Here is an 18,245-nt window from a genome sequence, read left to right on the forward strand (position 1 = left end):
AAATATGATATTGGCTAAATGTATTTATTTAAGATTCCTGGCATTATCTCCTTGGGCGCTTAGGAGTTATCTTTGTTGTTACCTATAGTGAATCTTATCTTAGAGGTTGTTCTTCTAATTGTCAAATCTGCATAATGTTTCTTTCCTTAGTTAACTTATTCTATAGATTACTTTATTTGGAATGTTTTCCTTTTCGGTATGCTGACGATTTTATGTGGGAATATTTTCCATCTTTCCATTATGCTATTTATGCCTCAGAAATTCTCATGCTAGGGTTGTCGCATCTATTGTTTTTTTGAGATCATTGTGTAAGCTTTACAGAATTCTTACAAATACTACATCGTTTTCAAGAAGGAGTTCTTTGTGTTTTGTGGCAGCTCGTTCTTCACTTGTTCTTACTTCAGTTCATGAAGGTTGATCGATCTTCGGGAGAGTCGAAGAATTTTTTTCATGGAGAAGAATTTTTCAAGCCTTGGGGGAAGTCTAAGGTGTAATTCATTAAGAAGGGAGCTCTCAAGTACAAGGAAGATATCATCAAGTGAGAGGGAGTCTTACACACTCAGAGGAAGTCTAAGTGTTCCAACATTAATATTCTCATACTTAGGGGGATCATAAGTTTATAAAAGAGTGAATCTCACATCTAGGAGAGGCGTAGGTGATCAACTAAGTCGAGTTGTACGTGTGTCATTGTAATTGTTGTTATTTTACAGATAAGTACAACGTTGTAATTATTTGTCTTTTAAATATTAATTGAATATCTTTCCCATGCACACTACCTCCAAATGTAGGTGGTTTATCACCAAATTGGGTTACCAATTTTGGGGTGTTTATCTTTTATTTACTCTTTGTTGTTTTATTATTGTCTCTGATTTTACTAGGACATCGTGTGAGACAATCGTATAGAGTGCGAATAAGTATTTTTCAAAATTTAGATAACATTTAAAAATTGAATTCTAATTTGATGAGTCAAATATAAAATTCTTAATTGAGGATGGAAGTCCATTTCTAGGCTTTTACTTATATATTTTATTTTTATTTTAATAAAAGCTAATTACTAGCATTAATGCTTTTATAATCTTCTTAAAGAGAAATATATAATAGCAATTTGCACCTACATAATTTTTCAATTTTGACAATATATGACGTGGGAGAATCGAACTTTAAATCAACAATTTACATATACATGATTTTTTAATTTTGACAATATGTGAAACGAGAGAATCGAATTTTAAATCTTGCAATTGACATACATAATACAGTTCATGTAAATTCAATTATGCTCATGTGAGAACATGTATATATCTGAATTAAGACAGTACATATAGTTTGCTTCTAATTATTTACACCAAATTGTTCCTTTATTTTAACATTTAACTAACATAAAATAATTATAATTAACTTTAAAGTAAACAAAGAAAATTTTCTATCATGCAGAGGATTGAGTTTTTATTAATTTCACCAAGTATGATAGGTAGTTAATGAAATATATGTTGCTTTTGCTAAAAAAAAAAGGAAAAAGAAAAAAAGAAATATATGTATGTTCAAAATTTATTGTCTAAGAGATGTGATGGTCGGTCTCAATATTTTAACGATTATTGTGTCCCATCCAATAATAATAATTTAAAATCACATTTAGTCGTTGATCTTTATGCAAAATTTTAATAATTGTATTTTAAAATTTCAAACGATTTAATAGTAGGAATTAGTTTAAAATATTTTTGCATAAATAATAAATCAATAAACTATTCAATATCTTTTACAAAATACATAGTTTACATCGTAAAATATTAAATATTGACATCTAAATTTGATGAATTTTTTTACGTTAAGTACTAAATTTAGATTAAAATATTACAAAATAAAAAATATAAAGACTAAATTGTTACCAACAAAAATTTATGAACTAAGTTATTACTTTTACGAAAGTCTAAGGATCAAAAGACGTTTTTTTAACCTAATTGAGAATTATAATTCCTTATAAAATTATTATTTATTATTGAGGAGAAAATATCCGTACATCCCTTCGAGTACTAGAATAGCCTTAGGAGGTATAAGTACGTCCAATTTCTAACAACCTCCCATTACATTTGACTTTTGGAAATTAAAAAAACATGATGATAAAAACAAATTAGAAAAAAAGAAAAGGAATAATTGACTTTGACTTGTGAAGCTGATGAATGTTAGTGAGGGTCACGAAGGGCCAATAATTTTGTAATGAAGCCAATCTCTTTTTATACATTATAAATAGGAACAAACCCTACCACTCAAGATACAACCAAAATTTTCACAACTTAATTATAAACTCTCTCCCTCTATCAGAACATTAGGGTTTTTCTTATACAAACACACAAAAACAACAACAATGGCTTCCCATTTCCCTCGTCTAAGCTTTGTTGTCGTCGTCTTCTTCTTGTCGTTTACGATGCCCGAGATGACGATTAAATCGGTGTTCGCCATCTTTCGACCAAGTCCTTGGAAGCTCGCCCATGCCACATTCTATGGTGATGAGACAGCATCAGAAACAATGGGTATGTAAATTTTAAATTCAATTTTTGAAGTTTCATAATTTGTATCTCTTAAGTTCTCAAACTTTAAAAAGTATACAATATAATATATTTCGAAACTTTCCATTTTTTTCTACTAAGTTCTTAGGTTTTAAGAATGTTAAATAGGTGCCTAAACTTTGACTTTCGCATAAATTCGTGACACATTCAATATTTTTTAGAATTCACAGATTTATTAAGCATAAATTGAATTTTATGATTACTAAAATGCTAAACTTTCAGTTGTTTGTCTAATTGGTTCATAATTTTTTTAAAATTGAAAAGGTGAAGGACCTACAAACTCTAGACTTAATTTCATAACCATTGGGGTTTTAATTTTTAGTCTTTATTATTTATTTACTACTAATGTTTTCAAAAAAAACAAGCTAAGTTGAAAGCTTGTTTAGTTTATTGGAATGTCTTAAATTATAAGTTGTTTTCGTATTTGACATATTTACGTTATTTACATTTTTTATCCTAGAGTTTAGAGATGTGCATTATATAAATTATCTAATCATAGAGCCACCTGTGTTCTATAAGTTGAATTATTCTCTTTAATAAAACTATTCTCCCTCCGTTCCGTTGATATAATTAACCCACTATTAATGAACCACATAAATTTATGTGTTGATTCTTTATTGCTTTACATTGTTTACCTTTATTTGTTGTTTTCATAACTCTTTTTTTTATAGAATTTGACTATGAATAATTCAAGTACAAAAGTGAAAATCATAATTGAAAAATTGGAGAAAAGAAATACCCATGAATTAAGTATCAAATAGATCTATTAACACAAAATTGAATGTTTCAGAAATTGTTAAGAAAAAAATTAAAACTGAAAAACAGATCATTTGACACAAATATGAAAATTCTGAGACCAAACTTAAATTTTATTTTTGTTTTTTAAAAGATTACAATTCAAACATTATAAATATATATATTGTATGTTTTGATTTGTATGATTTTGTATATTTCAGGAGGAGCTTGTGGTTATGGAAATTTGTTCACAAACGGCTACGGCGTGGACACGGTGGCTCTAAGCTCTACCCTCTTCAACAATGGCTACGCTTGTGGAACTTGCTTTCAAATCAAATGCGCCCAATCCAAAGCATGTTACCCTAATGTTGCTTTCACGACTGTGACGGCGACCAACCTTTGTCCTCCAAACTGGGCCAAACCGTCCAACAACGGCGGGTGGTGCAACCCTCCAAGGGTTCACTTCGACATGTCGAAGCCAGCCTTCATGAAGATTGCCAATTGGAAGGCCGGGATCATCCCCGTCGTGTATCGACGAGTCCCTTGTGGTAAAAAGGGCGGCCTTCGGTTCACATTACAGGGAAATGGTTACTGGCTTTTGGCGTACGTGATGAACGTTGGTGGTGGCGGAGACGTGTCTGGAATGTGGGTGAAAGGCAGCAAAACAGGGTGGATCAAAATGAGCCATAATTGGGGAGCTTCATATCAAGCATTTTCATCTTTGGTTGGCCAATCATTGTCTTTTAGAATCACTTCTTACTCAACCAAAGAGACTATCACAGCTTGGAACGTTGCTCCTTCTAATTGGAGGTTTGGATTAACCTATAATGCCAATGTCAACTTTCGCTGATCTCTACAAATTATTCGAAGAGGCTGATAAGATATAATATGAGCTACAATATAACAACCACGTTGAATAATTTACTAGTTGTGTGTGAGGTGTTCGAAATAATTTAAGTCAATCTGACTTAAATATTTCATAATGAATTCATTTTAGATTTTGAATTGAATTGAATTCATTATCTTTACGTGGACACCCCTACCTTTATATCATGTGGCATATGGTCATTTTGGAGTTTTTTTTTTTTTTTTTCAATTTTAAAAGTCTAGCTAGCCAGTTGCCATATTATATGTTTGAAATTTTTGTGTTATAGGTATATGGGTAACTCCATTGAATTATTTGTAAAGAATGAAACCATATGTTAATTATGGTAGTTGTAATGTTTGATATATGTATAAAATTGTAACCCAATTATATGAGGTTATATATTATGTACTTTGTCTGTAACACCTGTACTCTAGATAAAAATTGTTAGTTTATTATAGAAAATGAAATAAATTTAACGAAAGTCATAAGATACAAATTGACCATAAAATAAAATCTTATTGTATATAAGGCATTTGAAAGAGAAAAAAAGAAAGAAAAGAAGAGTAAAACTCACCTGCAGGAGGGTCTGGATGGGTATCTGCTGATCTTCCACGTGGCACATATCTATTGTGCCACGTCCAAAGCTTAATTTTTCTTTTTTTTTTTTTTTTTTTTGCGTGAAACAAAATTTTGACATGGCTATTCAGTCTTTTCTTCCACTTAATTTAAGAGATCAAATCACAATGTTTGGCTTTTACTATTATTATTATTATTTACCATATCTCAAGAAAAACAACTCTACACTTGCTTAGATAAACCCTAATTATTCATTTTCTATAAAATTAAACAGTTTTCTTCATTAATATCGTTCATTAAAATATTTTTCTTCCTCTCCTCCAAATCTTTGAGCAATTGAATGAAATAATGTGATGCATATTCAAACAACTTTTCATGTTTTGCTACCACTGAAGTAATTTAGAAAGCATTGTGATATAAATGGTTATAACGTTAAATCTTTAAAATTTTCACTTGCCTCATGTATTTGATACTCAAATCCACTTGAAGTTCTACCCTCTTTGGTCCACCTTTTCAAAATATTTGAAGTCGAAATTTTGTTAACATTTTTCTTCTCAAACACCTTAAGCATGTGGGTAATAAAATACTCATAAAAGTGAATTTCATACTACTACAAGTGGCTCTATGTGTTGAAGCCTCATATTTAACCAAATAGTGATCGAATCTTTGAGAACATGATACTTTATACTCTGGTGTAGCTTCCAACTTACCAATCCATACACATAAAAATATCAAAATAGTTATTTTGAAAAATTTTAAATATCATTGGTGTATATATTTCTGCCGCATGTTGTAGCATCTGTGTATTTTTTACAAGACTGGTGTTGTTGAAGAGATTGAATCATGTGCAGAAACATGTGAACGCATGTGCTTTTAATATATGTTTCAAATATATAAAAAAAAATACAGAGAACTTAAACATATTTTAATTAAGCATGCTTTACCATGGAGAATTTCAAGGAGAAAGAAAATACCTTTGAAGACAACTTTCAATCTCCTCCAATTCTTCACTGTATCCACGATCTCTTCAATCACGAACAGGCCACCACCATTAATATCTTTCCTGTATTCTGATAAAAGCTAGGTTTATGGAACCTCCTTTTGAAAGACAAGGGAAGAGTTTTTCAACTTTTATAGAGAAACTCTTTCTTTGCAATTTTGTGAGAGTGAGAGATTGAGAGAGAATTAAGAGTGAGAGAAAAGAACTTTTTCTTTGCGTATCTCTCCATGTGCAGAGCCAATTCTGCATAGTAAGTAAAGAAAGTTAATTCCCTTCCCCACTCACTTTAACTCCCCTATACCTTCACGTGACTTATTATTTAATTTATTAAATTAAATCAAAGTTAATTTAATTTAATTTAATGATAATTAATGAATCCATTTATTTAATATTGATTTTAAATATCATATATTTAATTAATATTTTATTTGAATCATATTCAAATGTATTTGTCTTTCATAAACTATAGTTTTAATATAAATCTCATTCACATAAAATTTAACGTATAATTTTAATATGAAAACTAAAGGTTATTAATTAAATTATTTAATAAAAACTATAAGTTATTAGTTATGAAAACATATAGTTTAATATATATTTATGATAAGGTGGTTATTATATATATATATATATAAATAAATTGTTTTTTTTAAAATTATTGTGGAGACATGTGAGTTTGAGTGTTCTATACAAAAGGGTATATAAGACCGGACCACAAAATGAATAGTCTCATTATATAATATCGTTAATAGTAGAGACTTACATTTTACCAGGATGACCATAGGTGACATGACCTGAATCCTGAGTGAGTTGTAAACTCCTATGTATGAAGGTGGTCCTTTGATTTGTATGGATCAGAGTGGCCAGAACGCTGACTCAATAAACCTACCATTTTGGGGATTCATCTTATTGGAGAGTTGGAAACACAACAACACGAGACAAAATTCACTCATTCTCTATTGTTGGGGTAAGTAGATAAATTGCTCCCTTAAGGACTGATTCAAAGGCTTGAACAATGTGGTGTCACACCCTCTCTTGATTCGAGAGGGGTTTGGTCATAGTTGGTCTATAACTTAAGACAACCGACATTAAAGGGCTTTAATAACACTATCTTTAAAGTCCTTTAATGTCGGTTTAAAACAGATAGTAAAGCCCAAAATTCTTGTAGTGATCTCATTCTATATATTAATTTTTAAATAATTTCTAAATTAATTTTTAAATTCTTCTTCAACTTATTTGTTTTCTTTCTTTTCTATTTCTAAATTGAGTTTATGTTTCCCTTGTTTGCAAGAGATATATATTTTGAATTTTGATTCAATTATAGATTCGTGTATAGTATTTGGTGTAAGATCTCATTCTATTTCACATTCCTAGATATGCAAGTTAAATATATAAATTGATTATTCTTGGTATCTTTGATTTTCAGAATGCTTAAACAAAGTTATGTTTAATGTAAAATATTTTGGAAATTTGCACCAAATTGTGTTGTTGGATATGATAGTTTTACTTTTGTGGTTGCAAATTTTGTAAGAATCATGTCATGTTTTCATGTGTGTTATATTTGGTTGCAATAGAACAACAGTAGGATTTCAAAATCCGATAGTATGTCTTCATGGTATGAATTTTTTTCCCATTGAGATACATGCCTTTTGGTTTGTTTGTTTGTATAAAGGTTTGTTCATGTTTTTTTTAGAGAAATGCAAACATAAATGAGGGTTATATGTTTCATGTTTATGTATTTTGATGCAACTGAGCTTGAGAGGAGCCTATCATACCTAGAAGACCAACTACAGTGGCCAACACAAAAATAAGCATCTCCGTTGCAATTCTCTAAATTTACTTATGTTATATATGTCTTCAAACTTTTTCTATAAATGGATTTCTATGACTATCCTGTAGTTATGGTAGTCATAGATTTGTTTTTTAGTTTATAATTAGTGTGTTGGAAGACTTTAATAATGTATTGAAAATAATTTTAGTGATAAGTTGTCTTCAATTTTAATATTGAAACATGTGGTTTATAAATAGTTTTGTTTATAAGTTCATGACTTCGTGTCTTTAGTTTTGTCTTTGGCTTTGATATCAAGTTCCTACTTTTATGCTTGGGTTGTTAAATTTGCATGGCTTCTATTGATAATACTAGTTGTTGGTAGTTATTGGTTTATTGAAAAAAAGAGTTGTTATGTTAATGTCTTTGTTAGTAAGTTTTGTTATGATTGGTAGTCATGTTGTTTTTGGATTTATAATTAGTGTGTTAGAAGACTTTAATGAATATATTGAAAACAACGTGGTAAGTTGTCTTTAATTTTGATATTGGAACATGTGGCTTATAAATAGTTTTGTTGTTGTAAGCTCATGGCTTCTTGTTTTTATTTTTGTCTTTGGTTTTGATATCAAATTCTTCTTTCCATGCTTGGGTTGTTAAATTGTTAAATTGTTCATGGTTGAAATTGTTAATTGTTCATTGCTACTACAGCCAAATTTTGTGTGCCTTTTCTCTTAGATTTAACAAGGTTAATTGTTTGAGTTCATAAAATTTGTTTATAGTTTTCATTAAGTTTTTTGTGTTTATAAGTTTATAAATTTTTCTAAAGAAATGAAGAAGAAATTTTAAAACATCTCAGTTAGTGAAAACATCATGTTAAATAATCTATTGAACTTTTGCAATGATATTTACTTTTTAACCATAGTTTTTTTTATATGCTAAGAAAATGCATGTTTTTTTTGTAGGGTAAACTTCCAGATTGACAAGATTTTGTTGGTATGACGAGATTCAGTTGCGCGATTATTTTAGTTTAGTTGTGCGATTATTTTAGTTTTTTTTTTTTTGTTGGATATATCTATATGATCCTCCAAAGTAGACAAGCAACTCTCTAGATCTTTAGACTTTAGAGCTTTATGTATCTATTGGTCAATATAACTTGTTGATAGGTTAGTTAAACAATTTTTCACTTTATTTGTTGTGAATTAGTATGTTTGTTTAAAGTTGAGTTGTATATATAATAGAAATTAAGATTTTATTTTGTTCATGTACTGATAAAATAAAAATATTATTGATTTGCACGTACATAAGCAAAAAAAAAAGTGTATGTGTATTTTTATATTTTCAATAACAAAACTATGACATACATTTAACAAAGGATATCGATAAAAAGTAGGTGAAAAATCGACATTAAAAATGATATTCAATGTCGGTTGAAAACCTACATTGAAGATAGTATTCAATGCCAGTTGAAAACTGACATTGAAGATAATTGGCATTGAAATCTTGGTTATCTATAATATCGGTTTTAAATCGATATTTAAGACAACCAACACTAGAGACCTTTTATAACACGATCTTCGATGTCAGTTTTCAACCAACATTGTACCCTAATAATGTCAGTTTTAAACCGACATTAAAGCTCAGTTTTGTAGTAGTGCTTGAAGCCCAAGGCTAGCGCAAGTCCAGTCCAAGCTCGGCACAAAGCCAACAATGGCTTAGTCCAACCTAGCCTATTTATTCACTAGATTGGATATGGACCACTATCTTGATTATCGAGTTGGCCCATGGGCCAATCCATTTGGGCCATATTTGGATTCGTCGTAAGGACAACCCAATGGATTTATCATTAGACCAACCCAAATATATATATATATATATATGCATATGTATAGTTGTTCATATATTATATATTATATATTAAAAAAGTAAATTTTTTAAAATTCGTTTTTAAATATATTAAGATAAATCGTAGTTTTTATAGTTAACACCAATTTTTTTAAATATTAAAAACTTATATAGACTTTTTAGTCAATTAAACACTAAATAAAATTTTATAATATCAATAAATTTATTCAAAAAATTAATAAAATAATTTTAATAAAGTACAATTTTGGAAAATTTTAATTACATTTCCTTAAAAAAAAATATATATATATATAATATTCAATGGATTAATCCAATCAACTGACCTAAGTTCAACCCAAACTGTGATCCAAAGAGTCAAGCTCGAGTATTAGGCTATTGACTTGGCTATGGAAGGTTGGGCTAGCTTGATCTATGCCCAAACAATATCTTAGGTCTTTGGACTTGGACCTAGGGTGCCTACTAAGCCAACATAACTAATTTTGATTTCAAATTCTATTTTATATTAAATACAAAACATGCAACTTTTCAATACATAACACGTTTTTGAAAACAACCTTTTTTCACTTTTGAAATTTCTTAACAATTTTTAAATTTTTTTTAAAATTAGAAAAACTAAAAGTTGAATTAGATACCGAACATACCCGTTTCTAAAAAAAAATAAAAAATAAAAAATGTATCAAACGGCCCAATAATTTCTTGAGTTTTTAAAATTATGTCTTTTTAGTAATTTTTTAATAAATAATTATATAGAATTTTAACTTAGATTTTTCTAAATAACCATAAATAGAGATAATTTCTTTAAATTACTTTTCTAATTTAAGATGTCATCAAATTATTTCAAATTTAAAAAAAAAAAAAAAAAAAATTTAGGACCTCTTACCTCTACTCTTATAAAATTCAAGGACTAAGTTTTAAAAACTCAACAACCAAATACATCTTTTTCTAAAAGCTCGAGATTTAAGAAAGTACATTTTAAAAACTCTCTACCAAATGTACATATTTTTTAAAATAAAAAAACAAACAAAAAAAATCCAACTTTTTTCTAGAACCTCTAATTTGACTTGGTAAAAAAAAAAAACTATCTTTTTGAGTCTCTTTTAGTCCAATTCCCAATTTAACGTAAAATTGCTAAAGATGTCCGATGACCAACTAGTGGGTCCTTGGTTTTTCGGCCTAAAGAAAAAAAAAATTAACGAGTCATTATAGCATGAACACTCAAGTATGCCAAATTTCCAAACAAAACAACTTATATAAATAGTAAATTAGAAAAGTGATAGTGAAGTAAATAATTGATTTTGTCGTGTCTTTTGTTTTTCTATTATGGAATAATTTGTAGTGTTGTTGTTTGAAAAACCAAAACATAAGAGCCACAAAAATTTATATGTAATTCAAATAACAAAGTCTCCCAAACAACATGATCCAGCATTTATTTTAGATGGTCCACAAAGACTAATGCAAAAACATATTAAGTTTAAGTTCTCAATTAACAATATATATATATAAACAACTAAACTTATAAAAAGAAATTTCACACAAATTAGTTCCAAAGTACTAACAAATAACAATAGCACTTTAAAAATTGAAACAAATTAAAGTGGAGGGATCAAGCAAGAGAATTGACTTTAGATTACTCAACAACATACTAGGAAACTAAAAGATAACCAAAAAAACAAAATACTAGGGTGTTCAAATGATCCAAAAACTCGAACAATGACTAGATATTTGTTGAATGCCTTATTATTTCCTTTCTCTCATTTTCTCCTTTTTTTATTTTTTAAATTTTCTTTCCTTTCTCCAGTTTATTTTTATTTTTTTCTTTTCTTGTTCGGTTTTTGCTTCCATCTCCCCAATCTCCTCATCTCTCCAAAGATTTCCTCTCTCCTTCATCTTCCCATTTCCCACTAGAATCATTAAAAAAAGAATTACAAGACTAAATTTTATTCCCAAGACTTGAAAGTACTAACTCATAAGTGATGCACCAACAAGTCAATCATCAAGTTTGATTATTATAACAAAATGTTAAATATAAATACCAAATAAAAACGGATTTGAAAGAAACTACTTTTTTTAGTCTTCAAGTTTGCACCATTTTTAGAAACATTTATTAAAAGTTTGAAATAAGAAACGATAATAGTTATTAAACAAGTCGATTTCTCAAAAAAAAAAAAGAGAGAGAGAGAGAGAGAAAGAGAGAGAAATGAGAACGTTATCAAACAGGCCAATTTTTTTTTCTCTTTTTATAGGATTTTAAGAGTATGAAGTCTATTAGTAGTATCATTGAATAACGTGTTATCATGGATGGTATGTTATCAGTGAGATTATGATATCATGCTATCAATGAAAACTTCTATGCACAATTAAACCATCTCAAGAAGTCATTTCATCTCAAATACTACATTACATAATATATAAATATTATCAGTGATATCCTTTACATTGATAGAAATAGAAAGATATCACTGACAGTAACTATCAATGATATCTTGTATGACTATCAATGTAAAAGGATTTCATTCTATATCTATATGCATCAATAACGACATATAAACACATTACATGTATCAACAAATTAATCAAAGACCTGATTATTTACAGACAAGTTTAACACGGTATAAAATTCAAACAACAAAAAGCATCAAAACTAGGGTTGGCAATGGGGCGGGGGAGGGTTCCCCGTCCTCATCCCCGTTGGAGGATTTTACCCCCATCCCCACCCCCGTCTCCGCCTTCAAATTCCCCATTTTCCCTTTCGTTTCCCCATGGAGACTTTTTTCTTATTTTTTCCCTAAAATTCTATTTAGTTTGGGCTTGGACACTTTAGTTGGGCTTAGATTGGGCTAAATTAAAAATTAGACTAAATGTAAAAATTTAAATACCTAATATATTTATAGATGGATCACGTTCGAGTAAATAACCAAAATGGTCTATAGTACATGATTAAGGTTGGGTACCTTATTCTGGTAACACTATTGGATGCGACCTACTCTGTAGTTGTTACAAGTTGTTGTAAAGATACTACAAACAAAGTGATCCATATTCATTCATGTATTGACATGAGGAGTGGGGGCGTCCTATGTAATGAGTTTGCATAAGATTAGATCAAGAAATAAGTCACTCTTACTTTATAACACTGTTTACTGTATAAGACTAACTATTTCACTTAGCTGACCTAGGTAACTCGATCTTAATCCTGAGCTAACTATGAACTGCTGTTTATTCGAGATTATACTTAGATCTGCATAGGTGAGGGTTGGCTCAACAGCGTCGGTTCACTAAGACTCCCATTTCAAATGTAAGGTCGAGTAGATAGCTGGGGACATAAGGTGCAAGACGGAATTTACGCCTACCTGATTTAGGAATAGGAGAAAGGTTGTTCTCTTAACTACTGAATTCATGTCTTGAATAAGGGGCGCCACCCTCTCACTGGGCTGAGAGGGATCTGGTTTAGTGATTGAATCACAAACCAATTGTTCATTAGAGAATTAGTGGGAACTTAAGGAATAAGACGTAATCTCAAAGGTAAAACAAACATTTGACCCAACCGTTATTACGAACAATCTGTGAAGGTTCGACTTACGAATTATGGTTAAATCATGTGGACATAATATATCTACAGTGAGGGAAGTGCAACTATAGGCTTTAGTGGAGTGAACCATTAGTTAACGAATGAGGATTAATTCGACATAAAAAGTTTAGCAGATCATTAGAGCCCATGATCTGTGGGTCCATGAGATCCCCTACTAGCTCGTAAATGGATTAGCCTTAGAGTAGCGTGATAAGTTAATTTGAAACGTTCAAATTAGAATTAGGGAATTAGTAATTATATGTGATATAATTACGGATTTAATTTTGGAATTAAACAGAATTGGAGGATTAACTAATATTTAAATATGATTTAAGTATTAAATTCATAAAAGTGAAATTTGTATAAAATTAATTTAATATTTGATATTAAATTAATTAGAGTTAATTAAATTATTTATTTATTTATTTATTATTAATTAGAAAATTAATTTATGAAATTAATTTTGTAAAATTAATAATAATTTCAAGTTTTGAAATCAAAATTGATTTTGGAAATCAATTTGTAAAATTAGAAAAACACAAAATGAGAAAAGATGGAAAATCCAACTCAACCAATTAGCTCACTCAAAACCCACTTGCTCTTGCTTCAATTCATCATGCATGAGCTGCATCTCATGCAGCTTTCTTCTTTGCATGAATGTCCTATAATAAATAGAGAAGATGGAAGTGGAAATCGGGCATGCAATAGCTGATGAACTTGCTGAAGTTTTGTTAAAACTTGTAAAGTTGAAGAAGTATTCTTCAAGTTGCATCAGTGAGCTTCTTCTTCAAATTCATTTCGTTCAAGCTTATTTTAAGTCCCACAACTCAATCTAAGGCTCCAAGAGAATCGTAGAAAAGACCTTGAGGTGGTTCACAAAAAGAATTGGAGAAGATTTATAGCTGAATTCGAGTTTAAAGAAGTTCTACAGAGGTATGACTGGAAACTCTCTTATTATTGTATGAGTATGCTTTATCTACAGCCAAAATTAATGAATTAGAATGTTGATTGATCCTTGTTGCTACTGCTGTATGCTGATATACTCCTTCAAGTTCATCACCAAGCTGGGTTACCAACTTCTGTATGTCTTTATTTGTTTACTTGTTGTTAGTATTTTTGTTGTTTTAGTGGTTGCCAGTGCTTTCTGTTTAACATCTATATATCGAGTGAAGAGTCATCCTATCACTTTTCCACTCCTGTCTATAAGGACAGTCCTTTGATCGGTATAGGTAAGGGATATCTGATTCGCCAACTCAATAAGTATACCATTTTAGGGATTTATCTGATTAGGGAGTTGATAGCTACACAAGATAAATTGTTTCCAATCACACCAGATTGGACGTTTCCTTTTAAACTAATGTATGATGCAAGTGATGCGACACTAGATGCTATGCTGGGTTAACGCACAGACAAAATGATTCAACCAATTTACTACACCAACAAAACTCCCAATGAGGCACAAGAGAATTACACTACCGTTGAGAAAGAACTTTTGGTCATGGTCTTTTCCGTTGAAAAAATTAGAGCATATCTGATAGGGTCCAAGGTGATTGTGCATACTGATCACTCTGCGATCAAGTACCTTATGGCAAAGAAAGATGTCAAACCAAGGTTAATCCAATGGATCCTATTTCTACAAGATTTTTACCTTGAAGTAATGGATCAAAACGGGATGGAAACCCAGGTGTTGATCACTTGTCTATGCAGGGATGGGTTTCTTGATGAACAACTCTTTCACGTCGAAGAAAAAGAACTCTAGTTTACAGATATTGTTAATTAAGTTGTTTGTAAGAAGTGACCCAAGAATTTCAATCACCACCAATGCAAGAAAATCTTTCACGACTGCAAGTTCTATCACTGGGATGAACCCTACATGTACAAGTTAGGGCCTAATCACATCCTATGAATTCTAGAAATGAAGATGCAGCAGATTCTGTCAAAAAATTCTTGAGGCTCTTTATGGCGGGCATTTTGGTAGCCAAAAGACAACTGCAAAGGTTTTGAAAAGTGGATTCTTTTGGCCCACACTTTTTAGAGATGCATGTGAGTATGTCATAAACTGTGGAAAATGTCAAAGGAGTGGAAATATTGGCCGTCGAGATGAGATGCCTCTGACCACCATTCTAGAAGTAGAACTATTTGATGTGTGGGATATCGATTTCGTGGGACCATTTCCACCATCATGTGGTCATCAATATACATTGGTTGCATTTGACTGTGTGTCTAGGTGGGTTAAGGTTATTTGTGTGCTAAGAATGATGCAATAATTATGTCAAAATTTCTTAAGAATAATATTGTTCGTGCTTTGAGATGTCGCATATGCTCATAAGCGATGAAGGTCACTTTGTTAATTGCTTACTCTTAAACTCTTGTCTAAATTTCAGGTGAACCATAAGATCACCACTACCTATCATCCACAAACCAATGGCCAAGCGGAGATATCAAATTGTGAGATCAAATCTATTCTAGAAAAAGTGGTAAATGCTTCAGAAAAAGACTGGGTGAAGCGCCTTGATGAGGGCTTATGAGCCTATCGTACTATGTATAAAACTTCCATTGGGATGTCGCCTTATGCGTTAATGTATGGCAAGGCCTAACACCATCCTCTAGAATTAGAACCCAAGGCGTTATAGGCACTAAAAAACATAATTTGAATCTTGAGTTGGCAGGTAAAGCAAGAAAGTTGCAACTCAATGAGCTTGAAGAATAGAGGCTCAACACATATGAGAATGCAAAAATCTAGGAACAGAAAACAAAGTATTGGCACGACAGACATCTCTGTAATTGAGGTTAGACAGAAAGTATTACTACTCATGTTTACATCTCTTTCTAAAAAAGTTGAAGTCACGATGTTTTGGTTCTTTCATTATTAAAGAAGTTTTTTTTGCATGGAATAGTAGAGGTTGCAAATGAGGATGGCTCCGACGCGTTTAAAGTAAACGGTCAACGAACTAAACTATACCATGGAGGCGATATTGAAAGAGAAAATGTCTCCGTAGACCTTGCTGACCTCGAGTAAAAGATGAATGCGGAGATGGTCCCTACAATAAGAATGACCACATATTATCAAGGACGCATCTCAAACTCTTCTTTTGTGCTTTTGTTTGCTTTTCTTTATTGCTTTAATATTTGCTTCTTTTTAGCTATTTTCTTTTGTAAAAATTGGTTGCTTGATTGTTTAGAATGATTCGGAAATCAAAAGATTGATACGTTGAGTGTAAGGTATGGAAAGGTAATAACTCATCGCATCTAACACACTCAACGCAAAAGAGGGTAACCCAAGGGTTTCGACCGTTAGTGGGATTTGAAAGGACTTCGAACACGTTCACCGTTTTACACGTCATGTCTTCTTTTTATTAAATGTGTCATCATTAAGGGAGATTAGAAGAGAAATCCGATCTTCACTCTCTCAAAGAAATACGAAGGCTATAAATAGGTTTTCTGCGAAATCTATTTCAGTAGAGCATATGATGTCGATGGCCCGAGGTAGAGGGCAAACATGTTCAAAAAAACCATTAACGATCCAAACCAAGAAAGAGGTACGACAGAGAGTTTCAGCCATCTTTGATTAAATGGAAGTTTCTTGTCGTTTTTACAGAGAAAATGAAATGAAACAACTGATCATTCGATGATGTCATGCTTAATTTCACGCATCCACTCACGCCTATAAAACCTTCGCTCCTTCTTTTTTTCCTCTTTCGTTCCCCATTTTAAGCTCTCAGAGCCCTTGAATTCTTTGCACTCCAACGACCATTCTAATCAAGAACCACCGATAATTTCTTCCTTTTTTTCCTCGATTTTCTTCTATCCTACCCAATGAGTCCAAAAAGACATTTCCAAGGTTTCTTCCATTGTGCCATTTTCTTCCCAAAATAAACAGCTGGCTTCTTCATCTTCTCAATCCCCTCGTCACCAATTTCGATTGGCTATTCTGGTTAGTGAAACTCATCCTTCCTCTCCTCTTTCTCAGCCTCACCAAAGGATTTACTCATTCATACACTTACCAAGACGTCTACTGAAAATTCCTTCACTTCAGCCCTCAACTCCCATATCCCTCAGCCAACCTTCTCCCCCAATTGCCTCTTCCTTAGCATTGCAACCGCTTGCTTCCCTCGACCTTGAACCCTTAGCCATGGTCTTCCCTCAAGAGCCAATTCTCTTACGCTCACCTTCACTGCATGAGGGAAGAACTCGGGCTAGAATGACCACCACGTAAGAAAAAGGTCCACCACAACAACCCTGAGTTAGGAATGCGTCTATTGCCTTCATCCACTATATGACCCAATAGGCGCCAGCGAGACAAGGAGAAAGGATGAGTGAGAAGTGTTTTGCACCCATTAGAGAGTTTAAACAATGAGGGTGTAGCAAACCAGCCGCGCAAGGAGATAGCTGAGAGGAGAGAAGAAACTTTGTTGCATGGGTCTATCCCTACAATGAGTGGCTTTAAAGAGATTAGGAAAGAAAAGAGAAAAATGATGGTGAAGGAAGAAAAAGCACCAGTGGAGGTGGAGGTGGAGAAAGCACTTAAGAAGAGATCACCTTTATTGTTGGAGATGGGGTTTTTCCCAGAGACAACATCATTGCCCCCCTTTATACTCAACGCGATGAGATGGTGGGATTTCTATGAGGATCTCCTAAAACTCATATCGATGTTCACACATCTATGAAGGGACCCCTCATCCCAGCAAGTGCATCGATAAAGTGGGCAATGAAAAAAGTTTATTTCGGCACCAAGAAGGTGAACATGCTGTTAAAATTATAAAACAACCCTAAGGCTAAAGGGAATAGAATAATTGAGGAGCCAACACAAGAAGAAATGAAGGAAGCATTGAAAGTGTTGGCCAAACCAGGGTCAAAATGGAGCACCTCCACTAAGAGAATCAGAACATTGTCGTCGTATAGCCTAACTCTTGTGGTAAATGTCTGGCTCTATTTTGTTAAGAAAAATCTGCTCCCAACCATGCACAATAGCTCTATTTCAAAGGACAAAGTAATGGTTATATTCTGCATCATGCAATACATCCTAATGGACGTCAAGCGCATCATCGCAGCCCAAATTTGGGCTATGTTTTTCAAGCCAAGAGGAAAGTTATTCTTCCCCTTCCTTATAACAAAGTTGTGTGCTAGCTAAGGCATTTTGGAAAATGAAGAAAAAGAGTCTGTCCGGGTAGTCATCACAAACAGCACTCTGCGATGGCTGTTAAGAGATTTGGCACTTCAATCAGAGGCAGTTAAACAAGAAACGACCTTCTCAATCACAGACTACACCTCTATCGCAACCTCATCAACACAAAAGAAGAAAATTG

At 31.9% G+C, this 18,245-nt stretch overlaps 1 protein-coding gene across 1 annotated transcript; it reads left to right on the forward strand.

The window, feature by feature from the left end:
* Positions 1 to 2,310: 2,310 nt before the first annotated feature.
* On the forward strand, positions 2,311 to 5,909 carry LOC120091854 (expansin-A7-like). The gene is made up of 2 exons (XM_090307256.1): positions 2,311 to 2,528; positions 3,521 to 5,909. Exons 1-2 carry the CDS (start codon positions 2,363 to 2,365, stop codon positions 4,147 to 4,149), a joined length of 795 nt encoding a protein of 264 aa, XP_090163382.1. The 5' UTR covers positions 2,311 to 2,362; the 3' UTR covers positions 4,150 to 5,909.
* The last annotated feature ends 12,336 nt before the right edge of the window (positions 5,910 to 18,245 follow it).

Source organism: Benincasa hispida, chromosome 11, assembly GCF_027475165.1.
Source record: "Benincasa hispida cultivar pf3 chromosome 11, pf3_genome.v1.1, whole genome shotgun sequence".
Taxonomy (NCBI): Eukaryota; Viridiplantae; Streptophyta; class Magnoliopsida; order Cucurbitales; family Cucurbitaceae; genus Benincasa; species Benincasa hispida.

Excerpts from the sequence above, each read along its gene's own strand:
- LOC120091854 (XM_090307256.1), top strand. The coding sequence starts at position 2,363 with ATGGCTTCCCATTTCCCTCGTCTAAGCTTTGTTGTCGTCGTCTTCTTC. Across the intron at positions 2,529-3,520 it reads GACAGCATCAGAAACAATGG|GAGGAGCTTGTGGTTATGGA; the intron begins GTATGTAAATTT and ends TGTATATTTCAG.